Source organism: Dicentrarchus labrax, unplaced genomic scaffold (genome assembly GCF_905237075.1).
Source record: "Dicentrarchus labrax unplaced genomic scaffold, dlabrax2021, whole genome shotgun sequence".
Classification (NCBI taxonomy): Eukaryota; Metazoa; Chordata; class Actinopteri; family Moronidae; genus Dicentrarchus; species Dicentrarchus labrax.
Genome location: NW_026136719.1, coordinates 20,131,865 through 20,146,757, shown reverse-complemented (window position 1 = coordinate 20,146,757; position 14,893 = coordinate 20,131,865). Strand labels below are relative to the sequence as shown.

The 14,893-nt window shown below is 41.4% G+C and overlaps 1 protein-coding gene across 4 annotated transcripts; it reads right to left on the bottom strand.

Moving 5' to 3' along the window:
• Nucleotides 1–6,483: 6,483 nt before the first annotated feature.
• Nucleotides 6,484–14,760, bottom strand: wt1b (WT1 transcription factor b). 4 transcript variants are annotated; one of them, XM_051380516.1, is made up of 9 exons: nucleotides 14,007–14,760; nucleotides 12,088–12,210; nucleotides 11,126–11,225; nucleotides 9,480–9,581; nucleotides 9,063–9,168; nucleotides 8,783–8,930; nucleotides 8,347–8,436; nucleotides 7,393–7,476; nucleotides 6,484–7,200 (listed from the first exon to the last, which is right to left on the bottom strand). In XM_051380516.1, the coding sequence occupies exons 1-9, from the start codon at nucleotides 14,398–14,400 to the stop codon at nucleotides 7,079–7,081; spliced, it is 1,269 nt and encodes a 422-aa protein (XP_051236476.1). In that variant the 5' UTR covers nucleotides 14,401–14,760; the 3' UTR covers nucleotides 6,484–7,078. The 4 variants fall into 4 exon arrangements, with proteins under 4 accessions (XP_051236476.1, XP_051236478.1, XP_051236475.1 ...); XM_051380518.1 differs by lacking the exon at nucleotides 9,480–9,581 and adding an exon at nucleotides 9,645–9,725 and having other exon boundaries at nucleotides 14,007–14,759; XM_051380515.1 differs by having other exon boundaries at nucleotides 7,384–7,476; nucleotides 14,007–14,759.
• Nucleotides 14,761–14,893: the final 133 nt, after the last annotated feature.

The following is a 14,893-nucleotide window of genomic DNA, read 5'->3' as shown; positions in this document are numbered from 1 at the left end:
TTTTGCTTTAAATGCATTTTGTGTCATCACAATGGTCCTTTCTGTGTCTAGATTAAGTAATGTACTACATTCCTTGTCTCCCTGCTGTTAAAGAACTAGTGATACAGGTGAACACTTGTCCATTCACTCACTGTCTGTAGCAATCAGATTCCAGCTGACAACACAAAATACTTAAAATCTGCTTTCAATTCTCCACACTCGCAACTTCTCATAATTCTTAAGCTCCCCTCTTCTTAAACTCATTCTGCCTCTGCTCACTAAGGACCATTTTCAAAGACATCCGGCTCCAATTTTGTTGTGCATTTGAATAGTTATTTGGTACTTGGACCTGGTTCTCTTGCTGTTAGTCCCTGTGCATGTACTGTTTGTGTTCTCCGTGTGCTTAAAGTTTCACATGAGTGTATCTCAGGTAGCTATATTGGGTTCAAATGTTCAACTTTTGACTCATTGAACATCAGGAGCAAGTGGATGAGGACACTTCTCATGACTAATTAGTCCACACACACACACACACACACACACACACACACACACACACACACACACACACACACACACACAGCAGAGATGGAGTTAAGTTGACTTGCTTTTGCTGCTGGCTGTTGCAGTAAAACTCTCAGATGTAACTGAGAAAGCAGCTCTGCCACCCAGCCTGTCCCCTCTGCTTGCTCATGTGGAACATATGGATATATGTGTGCCAGTTAGCAAGACAAGTCAAGCGGGACCAATGTGATAAAGCTCATTAGGAACAAGGAACAGGGCGATGTATGTGTGGGCTGGGTTATTCTGTTGTGATGTAGGACCTCCTTCAGACACTCTCAGACCAAAAAGGTCGGGGCAGCTTTTAGATATTCAGGTCTTGTTTGATATTTTTACATTTATATACATTTCTTTGACATTTTCCAGGTTTGAATAAGAATGATTATATCATAAAAATCTGCGGAAATAGGTTACCAAAGTCTGGCGTGGCTCCACTTGTACAGCATCATCCAAGAATACATATTTTTTCAGATGAATTCCTTTTATGTTCATCTGACGAAAAACTCCAAGTCTGAGCATAATTCAAAGTGGAGGTGTTGCCTATAGTGACATTTGAAGTTTTGAGTTATTTTTGGTCTTTATAATGTCCCTTAGATAATCTAATGGTTGCTCTATTGCCTTGCTAAAGAGTGTGGGGTCAGTCTTGCATCATTCATTTGAATAATTGGGAGGCCTAAAACACTAAGTAGCTCAATGTACTTCCTCCAAATAGCATATGAGGTTTGTCATGTGTCAGAGTGCATCTGTGTGTCTGGGCCAATGTGTGAGTGGAGGTGGATGAGTGTAAGTGGTGCACAGAGATGTAAAAGAACCAAATGTGTGTTTGTCTGAGCAAGATGGGGGCACATGGACTATCTGTGCAGCCTGCCTCGCGGTCATGTTTAACAGCCTGCCCCTCCTGTTTATGATAGGTTCCTAATCATTCACACTGGGGGAGTGTGTGTACAGTAATGCCTTCAGACAGCTCTCATATGAGTGTCTGCGTAGATCAACCCCTCTCCACTGATAATAATGAGCCCTCTGGGTGAGATCAGGGTGGAGACAGTGGGAGAGGAGGGTCATAAAGTGTAGAATATTAATGTCTGAGACTATAAGCCCCCCCATCTAGTATAATTTTCACTTAATCTTGTCCACCAACGATCTCCTTTTAAAGAGCTTTTTTCATAGTACACTTCCATTTCCATAACAGCAATTAAAAGCCACAAACCTAAAATGACTACTACAATTAAACTGCCTGCATAACAAACTATACAGTGCATCCAGCCGCCCCTCAACTCCCCCTGCTCCCCTCTCTGACTCTTATCATCAGTATGCCTTGTTTTTCATCTGAATATATCTGCGCTCCCTCATCTTTGTCTTTTATCTCTTGTGTTTGTTTCTTCTACCCTGGGGATTTGTAGCCCAGGGTGTTGTTTGTAATGATCTTTGAGACATCTGACCCATCCTGTGCTGAGGCTTTCATAACAGGCGTTCTGCCCATTATATGATAACATGCATAATAGCAAAAAAAAGTACAATCTCTGTTCATTATCGAGCTTATTCGTGCTCTTTAGACAAAACATTTTATATTTACCAAGCTGACTGGGAACTTTATATGATTATTTGCCCTAACATGACAGCTCAAGGGAAAGCCTCTCCCTTTAGCTGTCACGTTGGGCTTTCCTTGTCTCTTCTCATCGGAGGTCAGATTATAGTTTAATGCTGAAACTGCCCTGAATGAGGCAAATACATACTGCAACTGCCCACAGAATAACTTTTTTCTTAATATTTAGAATAATAAATTTTTTCTTACTATTACTGCTATCACCGGCAGAATTAGTAGTACTTCTCAGAGTGGAAATCTTATAGGCTGATTCCGGTTAGTTCCTTATGTTATTGTCATGCACATAAAATAATTTTGCCCAAAAGGACTTATAAAACACCAAAACATTTATCAGACAGGGAGCAAACTTCTTACATTATATTGTAAGGAAAGATTTTGTCTCCTATCCCAGGCTCTACAAATACAATCTGCCACAAAAAAGGTTCCCCTCCTAAAACACAGTTTGCTTGTTTTTTAATAATCATTCATCCAGAAGAACACATCATTAAAAAGTGTAGGCTTTCCAGTATTTTAAGGCTCAAAATACTGAAATGTGACAATTTTTATGGCAATAATGCCAAAAAGTATTCATGGTTCCTCCACCAGAATTTTATTCCAGGCATTGTGGATCATTTAGACCATCATGTAAGAAATTAAATGTAAGGAAAATATAATTTAACAGATGATAACAAATTAAAAGAGAAAATGTATCGACCCTCTCTTGGTACTTGTTCAAAATCTTCTGCATTTGGTGAACTTGGACTTCTGACCTTTTTTACAAAATGCTGGCTACAGCTCTAATGATACGCAGACCATCTCCTCTGTTCGTGCAGGTTGTGTGATTGTATGTGCGTGTCATGTGAATGTAGGCTAATTCAGCGCCTTGCATGTTTCTACTTCTGGACAATGAAGCTTGAAGGAATCCATCAATCTTTTATGTCATCTCACAGAGAGTGGTTATCCCTCCCTTTTTCCTATCACAGGACTCTACTCCTCCTAGTGGCCATGAGAAAGAACAAGCGGCAGCCACTTCTCTTTTTAACAACTGCACTTGTGCTCATCTATCATCATGAGTTTTTATGTGCCCATCAACGCAGTGTAGATAGGGAATCGGGCATTAATGACTACACAATTAGAGAGAAGGCTTTAAAGAGCAATACATTTCAATTTAGGAACCATAAACCTAGTGAGTTGGTAGCTAATTGTAAGTGCCTCTGGAGTAATGGGAGCCCTTTGAACTGAGGTCAGGATGACTCAAAATCAGTTTCAAACAGCTTTTACACGGCTGCTTCACTACTTTAGTTGCCCACTCATTCTGACAAGCCGCTGCATATCTTATATGATATATGCAGAGGGAAACTTTTCAAGTTTTAATTAAAAGATGGCCAAAGCGGCCCATAGTGGAGTTGTTTTGGAGTTCATGACAGTGAGGGTGGAGACTGATATCTTTGGACAAAATGCCTCTTTCGCTCCATTTGTCAACATTTGTTTCAACATTTCCTTTCTCTAGTCCTCTTTTCCCATGTCCCAGCATCTGGATACCTTTGGGATGGAGAGTAGGAGCGGGGAGACGAGGCCCTGTTTCATCCCTCCCATCCCACTGTTCCCCAGGGGGCTTGGGGTTGGTTTTGTGATCTTGTGTCTCACATGACAGAGACACATCTAATCCTGTTAGGCATAAATATCTTACAGTGGAATAGAGGAGACAGCAGGAGGGAGAAAAGAGGAGAAGATGAAAGACAGGATGACTGAGGAGCGGGGGGAATATTTAAAAAGATCTAGCAGTCTCTATTTCCTAGCCCACATATTGGTTTTGAGTATACATACGTGTGTGTGTTTGTGTTTCTGTGTCTGTGTGCCCTCGTGGGATCTCCCCGGCTGCTGCCTGCATATCTGACAGACTCCTCTCAAGGTGTTTTCCCCTTGCTGTCTTTCTGTATCTGCTCCCTGAGTGAGAAAGTTTACCCTCTAGGCCCCATCTGAGCTCCAGGCCCCCCAAGGCCTCTGCATTCCCAAAGCTCCTACACACCGGAGCCCCTCAGGCTCCCTGTTATACTACAGGGAATACCCCCAAGAACCCCCAGGCCCCTCAGACTGTGGAGCAGAAGCTCTGCACAAGAGAGCTAGCCCGAGGGGAGGGGGGATGCTGTCTGGGAATACAACTAAGAACATGCTTCACTTAACATTTGAGCAGTCCCTTACAGCGCCTCCTGTTGGTTCAGCATTGTTTTTGCATGCAGGCCTCCTTGTAGCCGGTAAATTTCCTCTCTAGGGCCTTGACCTTGTTAACAATCCCTTGGGGGCTCATAGAGGCCTCTGTGTGCTACATGTGCATTGACCTTTCCTGCTCCCGGAGGTTAGATAATGTCTTTTTGGCCCAAAGCAGGAGCTTTGTAGGGATGTTGGATGCACCTGGGATTTTACAGAATTACATATTGAAATATAATATAACTCCTTATCAGACCAAGTAAATTAAATACTCCTTATTCAATAGAGCTCTAAAGCATGAAGAAAGTAAATGTTGGAACTTGCAAATAGCCTATAGGATGAACTGTGCTTGTTTATTGTCTTTCATTGTGTCAGTGAGGTTATATCACACTTACACTCAAAAAGAAACCTTTTTGTGGGGGTTGCACGTGGATTTGGAGGCTGTGAAGCTAGCAGGCCTGCTGTCCTACAGATGTCTTGGTCTGTGCGTTACCAGGTGTACGTCACCTGAGATTACCCACGCTGACACCCCTTAAAGGCAAACAGCCAGCAGTACAGCTGAGGGGGCATCTGGTGGCGTGTGTGCATGTGAGTGTGTGTGCGTGGATATGTGTGTTCATGCATTCAGATTGGTGGTAACGTTTGGCAGAACGAGACGAACGAGTGCAGACATCAGATATTATACTTTCTCCAATCTGAAACTTTCTCAATCAATTAAAGAAAAGTAGATCAGGTAGATCAATGTAGGGCCACGGTCAGTGTCTCTTTAAGTGTGTGTGATAATGAAGGCAGGACGTTTAAAGGATGAGTTCCTCATGCTCTACACAGCCTTGGCAGTCTCCAGTTAGGAATGAACTGGAGTGAGTAAAATGTTCCACTCCGCTGTCCCTCTGATCTTCCTCCACTTCCCGGCGCCCCTGCAGAGAGAGAACAAAGACAAGCTCTTCTTAATCAAAGTGCATTGGATTAAGAAGCAGAAAAAAACAGAACATCACAGAGATACCACCTCACAGCCATTAAGTGAATTGGAAAACAACCTGAATCACCACTTCAAATGAGTAGTCTGTGACCCTGAAATAGGAGAACGGCATCTTAATCTTTCTGTTGCTTTGGCAAATGTCGAAATCTGCCGTGGAAACGAAACAAGCAGTGCAGGAGCAGATGTGTGTGTGTACTGCATGTGTGTTTCTGTTGAGTATGAGTGAATGCCTTCGGTAAATGTGAGCTGTGATTTCCATGTGTGAACACGTAGCCAACAGCTAAATATACCATCGTTGTGTTGTGTGTGTTGACATTGTTTTTCCAGGTATGTGACATCATTAGCCCACAGAGCCATGCAACAGCTTTCTTCCCACACTGAGTCATATTATATTAATACACCCAATGCAGCTGAATCATCTCTTATAGACTTGCACACAAGCTGACACACAACTACCATCCACATCATGTATATTTGATGGGCCGGGGCTCACTCTGTACGTGCCTTCCTGTTTCTTATTTTTTTTTATTTTAACATACTTATTGTGGCTGCTCAGTACCACTAAGGGCAAGACTGAAGTGGAGATGGACTATATGAAGACTGAACAGTATGAGCAGTATTATGTGTTCAGTCACACTCCAGCACTGACAACTCGAGTCCCAGCTGCTGGTCTGGAAAGGCTGATACTGCCATCATGTGGCTTGCGGACGTAAAATGCCATTCTAAACTGGAGGCTATTATTTACAATGGGGATTTGAGTGTGTGTGCTTTTGTGTGTGCATTATGGGGCCCAGCCTATGCAGAAGGGCAGTCAGTGAAGAACAGCCAGCTGACAGTGAGGTATGTGTCTTTTCTAATGAGATTTACCGAGTTCCAGATGTTCCTAGTTATGAAGATGTGTGTTGGAGATTTAGGGTGAGGGTGAGACCTGCACCCTGTCAGAGTCACAGTGGGGTGCTGTTTTACTGTCTGTCACCCTCTCCCCATCATCCCCCCCCCCACCACTCATAGGTGGCCTCTTAACCTACACCAACACCTCTTCTTTCTCCCTCTCTCTCTCTCTCTCTCTCTCTCTCACACACACACACACACACACACACACACACACACACACACACACACACACACACACACACACACACACACACACACACACTCTTAGCCTTGACAACGATGTGATTCAACATTTTATAAACTTTAAAAACATTGAAAATACAAAAGGAATGTCTATAAAGGCAAGCAAATACACCACATATATACATAGCAATTTGGTGATAATCATGTATACGGTTGGAATATTAAGATTCTCTGTGTTCAACTTAATAGACAAAAAAAGACACATTGTCCATTTCCTAAATCCAGTTTATATTGTCCAGCACATTTTTAAGGTGACACAATTTTAACAATTTTTTAAAAAAGCCAGTGCAAGAGTACTAAAATATCCAAAATAGTGTATCAACATTTTCCTCATCTCACATAAAAAATAAAAAAATATCTTCTTGGCTCAGAATTACAGAGGTATTGTACCCCCTCAGTCTGAGTTTTAATGTCACATAACCGGAACGAGTGCTAGTTGAGGCACATCTTGAGGATCTTCATCCGAGTCTCTTGACGTCCGCTGGCTGAGGGAGGCATCAGCTGGGCTCACCACTTCAGTGATGTCTGGCAAGGCACCATAACCGCTGACCAGGCTCCAGCATCTTTCTCTACTAGCTGGCACAACATATTGTCACCTTCCTCTTTGTCCCCCTTCCTCCTCCTCTCGCCGCTCAGATGGCAGGCTGCAGCTTGGTCAGGTTCCTCTGGTGCATGCTGTGGTGACGCATCAGCTCGTCAGAGCGGGCAAACTTCTTCTGACAGTTGGACCAGCGGCAGGTAAAGGGCTTCTCACCTGACAAGGTGGGGACAAACAAGGGAAAAAAAAAAAAAGAGGGAGCATTGCTTTAGAGTGAATTCAACTCTTGGAATGCAAGCTTCTGTTATGTTGTACATGAATTAAAGCCAGGGGGACTATCTTAACAGAAAAATCTCATTGGGAGAAGAATGGAAAGGTAGAAAATAAAGGTATACGCACTTGTTTTACCTGTATGAGTCCGAGTGTGCGTCTTAAGATGATCTGACCGTGAAAACTTTCTCTGACACGTCTCGCACTCAAAGGGCTTCACTCCTACACAGAGAAACAAACAGTTGTTGTGGTGGCAGAGACAGAAATGAGGAGAATTTCATATGTTTTGAATAAAGCAAGCATTATAAATTACAACTGTTCAGGGAGGTTTTACAGTTTCAACACCTTTATGTGCAAGAGAAAATTCTGTTTTTAAATTCAAATCATTTAGAGTTCACAGATAATAATTAATTGGCCCTTTTCTGTAATGAACCACTAGAAGAAAAAATCTGTAATTTCAATTCATTGAATCATTTAAACATGCTTTGTTTTCTGTTTTGGGTCATATATTTGAACAAATAAGAACTGCAGCAGACTCTTTGTTTTAAAGCATAGATTAAAAAGCAACATATAGTTAACATTCATTTGCTGTTAGGTCTGTGTCAGAGAGGTAATTTCTGTAGCTGAAGTTTTTCGTATTCTTGTGCTGGATTAAATGATATTGTACAATTTCTGATGTTTTGTAACAATGATGACACATATATTTTCATAGAAAGAAACAGAAGTGACACAGGGAACTAAAGCCGTAGCCCGGATATTAGAAATAATGATGTCTCCAACAACATACCCCCTACTTCAGAAATTCAGAAAAAACCCAGTAAAATGTTTCAGTTGTTATTCATCTGTATTCTGTCTGTCTTCACATTGCAAGAATACAATTCTGGTGGGAAAATACTAAAGTATTTATTTATTTATGCATTGCCTAGTCTAAAATGCTTGAACTTGCCTATAAAATAACCCTCTTGTGTTTTAAACCTTTTCCCCCCAGGTTTCTAAAACTCAAATTCCCAGAAGAAAAATACTGAGATAATGATTTCAGTGTTCTCAATGGTGGCTATGGCTCTGGAGGAAACTCATACTTCACCAGTGTACCTGTGTGTCTGCGCTGGTGCCTCTTTAACTGGTCTGAGCGAGAGAATCTGCGTCCACAGTCTGTGAAATCACACTGGTAAGGCTTTTCTCCTGCAAAACAAAGAAACCATATCATCATCATGACCACCCAAATACCAAGTTCCACATCTGCTAAATCACCATGTCAAAGTTAGCCGCATTTTATCTTATACCATCCTTTATGTGATTAAATTTTATTCATCTGAGGATAGCTGATGCACAAGCTTTATCAACCTAATACACACACATTCAGACCTGGTCATAAAAACACTTGTTTTTCCCTTATAATACACCGCCTCTATTTTAGCTTTTTAAGCAAGTTGAACTTTAACTGTCTGTAGGAATTTCTCATTGTGATTTATAAAAAGCAGCAGTTTGAGGTCTGGCCAGGAAAAAGGAAAAAGTCACATCATCTCACCTGTGTGTTTGCGGCCGTGCATCTGCAGATGTGACAGTTTGAAGTATCTCTTGCTGCAGCCAGGATAAGCACATACAAATGGACGCTTTTCATTGGCCTCTGATGACCTTACGACTGGTGGAGCAATACCAGCTACCCGTCGGACATCCTTTAAGAGAGAGAGAGAGGAAGGAGAAGACAGAGGGCTTTATAATATAGAAGTTTATTTTGTGTATTTATTTACTTGTATGTATGTATGTGTGTGTATGTTTTGTGCTTTCATGTGTTAACTCTGTCTGACCTGAAGTCCTCTGAAGACACCGTGTGTGTGTATGTGATACTGGGCACTGACGAGCATGGGTGGAGGTGGGGCTGTGGGATCACTGTCATAGCTGGTTGCATGGCCGCTGCCGCAAGAGCAAAATTAAACATGATTTAAAACAGTGAAAATTTTGAGGGCAAAACAAATATTTTGATAGATTTGTCAGGTTGACAGGTAGGTAGAAAATGTATGTCCCAGATTGTGTTTATAAAGAGTTCAAACCTCCACAGCACAAACACTTCTTAACCATCACCACTACAGAGCTATCCTTAACATGATTTAACTCTTCCCTGAAGAACTGAGATCCAGTACCCACTTTGCAAAACCTCCAATTCGTTTTTAAAACACACAATACAATAAGTACAAGGCGGCACACAAACAAACACATATACACACATATGAATATGCTCCTCTCCACTTCCTAATCTCCCTCGGCAGTTGGCCAACAGCCATCTGGTCAAATCCTCCTCTTCCTCCTCCTCTGCACTGCCACAAATACTAGTCAAGAGTGAAGAATACAGCGTGTTATTTTAAAAAACAGAAATTACAAAAAAACCTCACCTCTTCATTGAAGATGCCAGGGAGTTCATTTGGTTCCATGTTACACAATCCAGCTGAGATGCCATTTGGTACAGGTTATCACTGAGTGAAACATACAGCACGGTCATTATTATTTATGTTTGTGGTAAAAAAAAAAAAAAAGAAAAGAAAAAATAATTTTATTTTTATTATTTATTTGGTTTGTGAAATTTCAAGGCAATGAAATATGTAATTACATTACTAAATCAAAAGTTAAGGAACAAGGTTAGCTCTGAGGTTATAACAGAAGAAGGGGGAAATACTCTACATGTCTTGGTTTGATTTTTCTTTCTTTATTAATTGGCTACTGCAATTAGAAAACACAGACAATATTGATGTTACTGTGCAGTCATTTCTCTTCCCTTGTATGGATATTGAAGACGTTTCGACGTTTGCTTGCTTATTAACACATCCTGTCCACCCACCACACTCCTCACTGGCTTCATTAAAAAACATGGGCTCAGAGCCATTCTTTACCTTGGCAGATCACACTAGTGCACACACACACACACACACATTTGATAAAAATGCACACACACTTGGAGATGCTATTGTGCACTCTGCGGGGGGGAGTGCCTCCGTGCCTAGTACACCATGAATCAGTGCATGACATCACCCTGTCCTCAGTATCATTTACAGGCGGGAACCAGTTTCAGGGGAATTCTGGACGGCATTCCTTGAGAAGTCCTTGAGGGAAGGATCGTGATGGTTCACTAATCAGCTCTGAACTATGTTAAACTGTGGAAAGACTCACTGATATCTGACATATGTTCACTGTGTGTATGTGAGAGCGTGTGCGTGTGCATGTGCATGTCTCTCTGTTTGTTTGAGGGTTTCCAGTTCATGCCATAAGTTGTAACAACAGCAAAGTCTTCCCTTCTCTTATCAACTGCTGTTCCAGTATTTGGGTAGCACATGTTCCTTTTCTCCAACAAAATTGCAGGGCGGCATTCAAAGAATTTCATCCTAATTTACCCTCTGAGATGTTTTGCATCAAAATGAAAACAAGTTGGGAACATATTCAGAGGTTAGAATAAGCAGATCCCAAGCCTTAACTACCCAACCCCCCACTCAATGTTCACTTTCAGTGAACTTGTCTCTTTTACTTTTCTCCTAATTTTTCCTCAGGGTGGACACAACCGCAGTAGATCACTCACTGTTTGTTTTGGCCTGCTGAGCACCAGTGGGCAGCACTTAACCTCAGAACAAATTAGGATTCGCAATCCAGACGGTGCAGAGGCAGACACATGGCTTAATATAGGATCAGAGAGAGTTCACACTTTTAAAAATTACCAGCAAGTGAGCAAGCTGCATGTGGTGTTAGTGGAAAGAATCTGCCATTAATTGATGAGCGAGGAGGCTGAAAACCTTTGGGAAGAGTGAAGTGGAGTCTCAAAGGGGATTCAAGGTAGCAGGAATCAAATAATGCAACAATAAGAGCACGCAGGGACAAACAGTTGTACCTGTTGTAGTTTCTCAGCAGCAGAGCTTGGCTGCTCGGACAGGTTTCTGCAGGATTGTGGCAACCAAACATGGAAGGAGGAGCCGGGTACTGCTGGTCAACTGAATATACAAAAAATACAGTTGCTTCAAAATAGGGTTGCAACTAACAATTATGTACATGATTGATTAATCTGCCAATTACTTTCTTCATTATAGATTAATTGTTTGGTCTATTAAAATGTCATATTCAGATTGCTTGTTTTGTTCAAATCTACTCAAGATCATTTAATTATATAAAGAAACCACATTCATATTTTTTGGGGCATTCTTATTGACTTTAATAAATTACAAAAAACCTTTACTTGATGATAAAGAAAAAAATTTCCAAAAATGGTTTCAGCTTCACTGGTCGGCCAAGTTCAGCTTTCCATTGTCCTTCAGAAGCTTAGTATTATTAAGCTTAAAATATTCCTAGGAATGATCTTGCATAAAAATGTTTGAATTATTTCATGTTCTTTTCATCAGAACAGACAGAAAACACATTCAAGTATACATTGTCAATTTCAAAGACATAGGCACACTTTTGTACATGCATGTGTGCTCGGACACACAGCTCTTCTTCTCAAAGAGAGAACGGGTCAATCAGAAACAGTGGTCCTTTTCAGGTTCATATAGTATATTGGTCCCCAGACAGTTTTTGACATTTCAGCAGAGTCCTATAAAGCTGCTTCCTCAAGTTATCATTTCCAGAGTCATTAACCATACGTATGCTTAAAGAGCGAGAGGGAGAGTGTGTTTATGAATGCCTGCGTATATGAATGTGTGTGCAGACAGAGACGAGGGGAGATGAAGGAAAAAGGATAATAGCGATTCTGTTGTGATATGAAAAATGACGGGTTACTTATATAACCTTGCTGTGACATGACAGTCTTCTAGTCTGCGAGTCAATTTAGTGAAAACATTTCAGGATGAAGACAGCTACCTATGTTGTTTGGCGGTGACAGCGTGTCCTCGTGTTTGAAGGACAGGCTGGAGAGCTGAGGGGTGTGGTGAGACGGAGTGTGACCATAACTGGGGTTGCTGTCCAAGCCCATTGCTCCATAACCTGAAAAGAGAAAACAAAAAGATAAACAACAAAAAGTTAAAATGATCTTATTTGCCTGGTTGAATTATTGTATTAACATCACACAAAAGGACTGTAACATTTTGAAGCTTTGCAAAGTCTCCAGTATCTGGTCAGTTATCTGAAGCTCCGTGGTATTAGCTTTTAGTCCCTGGCAGGGTTACCACAGAGAGACATTCATTAAACTACTAAATCCTCTTTCCTTGTAACAAATTCTTTTTCCCCCCATCTGTCTTTGGCCTTGTGGTTGCAATATTTATAGCAGGTGGAAAAAGAAATTTGGCAAACACACCAGAGACGGTCTGAGATGAGCTACTGTTGAATATTCTCTGTAAAAAAAACAAGGTTGAGGAGTAATGAATTGCATGTATGCTAACTTAATTAGTTATAAAATGGCAAAAAATGGTAACAGTACGCATTGTTGCGTCTAACATGCAGTTATCTGAGTGTAATATATAAAGATAGAAAGTTAAAGAATATTACATTTCATAAAGCTATGTGAAAAACATTATACAAGCATATTCAAACTGTGTGCAGTGTTAATTTTACACGCACATACAACGTAGACAGGCTGCTGTGTCCTGAGTCAGGCCGGAGAGCGATGTTGAAAAGTTTTTGAGAAAAATGACTCACATGGCTTTCTTACTTAAATCCCTGCAGCCTGCAGAGGACTACGCTGTGTGTTTTATCACTTCATCAAAAACTGGTTTCCACTGAGCAAACAAGACTCACTGAAAACTGTCTCTGAAAGTAACATCAGCAGACACTTACAGCTTTAAACCTCTGACCTCTGAGTAATGAGCCCCAACAGGCAACAGATACCAGCATTGCTTACAGGGAAGGCCAAGACATCAAATCAATGTTAGCACTTCATAGGAAACAGAAATTAAATTTGATTCCAGATTAATATTCCAGATAAATATCAGCTTAACTCATTGTGATCTGGTTAGTGCAGGTCTTCTTAATGCCAGAAGTATTGTTCAGAGAAATAAATCAAGCCTGTGATTAACTTTTTGTTTTGAGAATTCTTGAAGAGAAACACTTCTTAATGAAGATCTTAACCCAGTTTTCTGTTTTACTGCTCAGTGTAGTAATCGTGATCAATTGACTCGTTTTAAAGAACACCCACAGAATGGGTAAAGTTTTTCATTAATATCTATGTAATAGAAAATAACTCTATTTGCCAATACATGCCAATAAAATCAAAACTTTAAAATGCATAACTTCAAGGTAATTTATTCACATTCACTGTGGCAGCTGAAAATGCCATTATAAATAGTGGCATGTACATTTAAAAAGAGCTAGAGTAGATTCTAACAGTTTGTCACTGTGCCATATTTAGTTCGGAGTTATGCAGTAATAAGACCTGGTGAAACCTTATGAATGATCTTTGTAATGATCTGTTCTGAATTATGAATTTAACACAATAAAACATCATCTATTGAGACTATATCCTGTAAACAACAGTGCAAAGGAACTGTTATAGATCCCTGCCAAATCATTACCAGGAAGCTGTCAAGCCTATTCCTGACATGGGACAGAATGACCCAGTACAGCACATAACATCCTGCTTAGACACAACACTGTGGACAACCCCTAAACATCGAGTTACATCATGAACACGTACAGCAGGAAATGTAGAAAAACACTGGCTTGTCATAACACCTGGATTTTATAGTGAAAACAACTGCTCCTCATGTTTCACGGCTCCTACATAACATTAGAGAGAAGAGAAAGGTGGGGTGAACTGAGGTGGAACAGGTTCCGAGTATGCTTACCCTGGTTCCTGGGTGCAGGAGGACTGTCCATACAGCTGGGCAGGTAGGTTCCATTGGGAAACATCCTCGGTTGACCTGCAGTCGGCTCTCCAAAGGCCCCAACTCGACAAGGGCCTGAGCCTGTAAACTGGCCTGAGAAGTGAACTGTGAAGGCCCCAAGTCCACAGTGAGGGTCCTCTATTGGGTCAGTGTTCCCCCAACCGGGTTCCTGCTTGATGAGGGAGTGGTGGGAAGGCAGGGAGCCGTAGGGAGAGCCAGGGTGAAGGTCCAGCAGTTGGGTCCACTGGCCACCACCAGCTCCTGGCAAGGATGACACAGGAGGTGCTGGAGGTAAGAGGGTCAGATCTCGAACATCTGACCCCATCGACATGGCGCCACACGGTTCAGTCAGCATTGGTGAAGGCGGTTGGAGACAGACCAAAGAAGGAGTGGTGGTATTCCAGTAAAGGAGCACAGCTGGGAGATTAAAAAGTCACACAGTAATAAACTCCTGAAAGTATAACAAAAATACTTCTTGAAGAAACAATAAGCATGGAGCGAACTCTTCTGCAGAAACAAACATCAGTGGTCACAACAGAGGAGCCATCTTTCCTGCCACAAGTGATGAACTGAATAACGCGAATAAATGAATTAGTGATGATGGCCAAACTCTGGATCCCAAATCTCAAGCTCCCTAGGTATCTGTGGTGGGTTTGGAGTAGGAGTCAGTGAGGGTGCAGTGCCTTGTCCCTCTGCCTCTATAATGTCTGACTTTCCTCCTGAAGGCTCTAATACTGCGTAACTCATTGGACTGGGGGAGGAGCAAAGGAGACTGAGAAGAAGATGACTCCCTTGCCTTGCCCCAGCCAGCACAGACTGCACTTCTGAGTAGATCATGACTAACATCA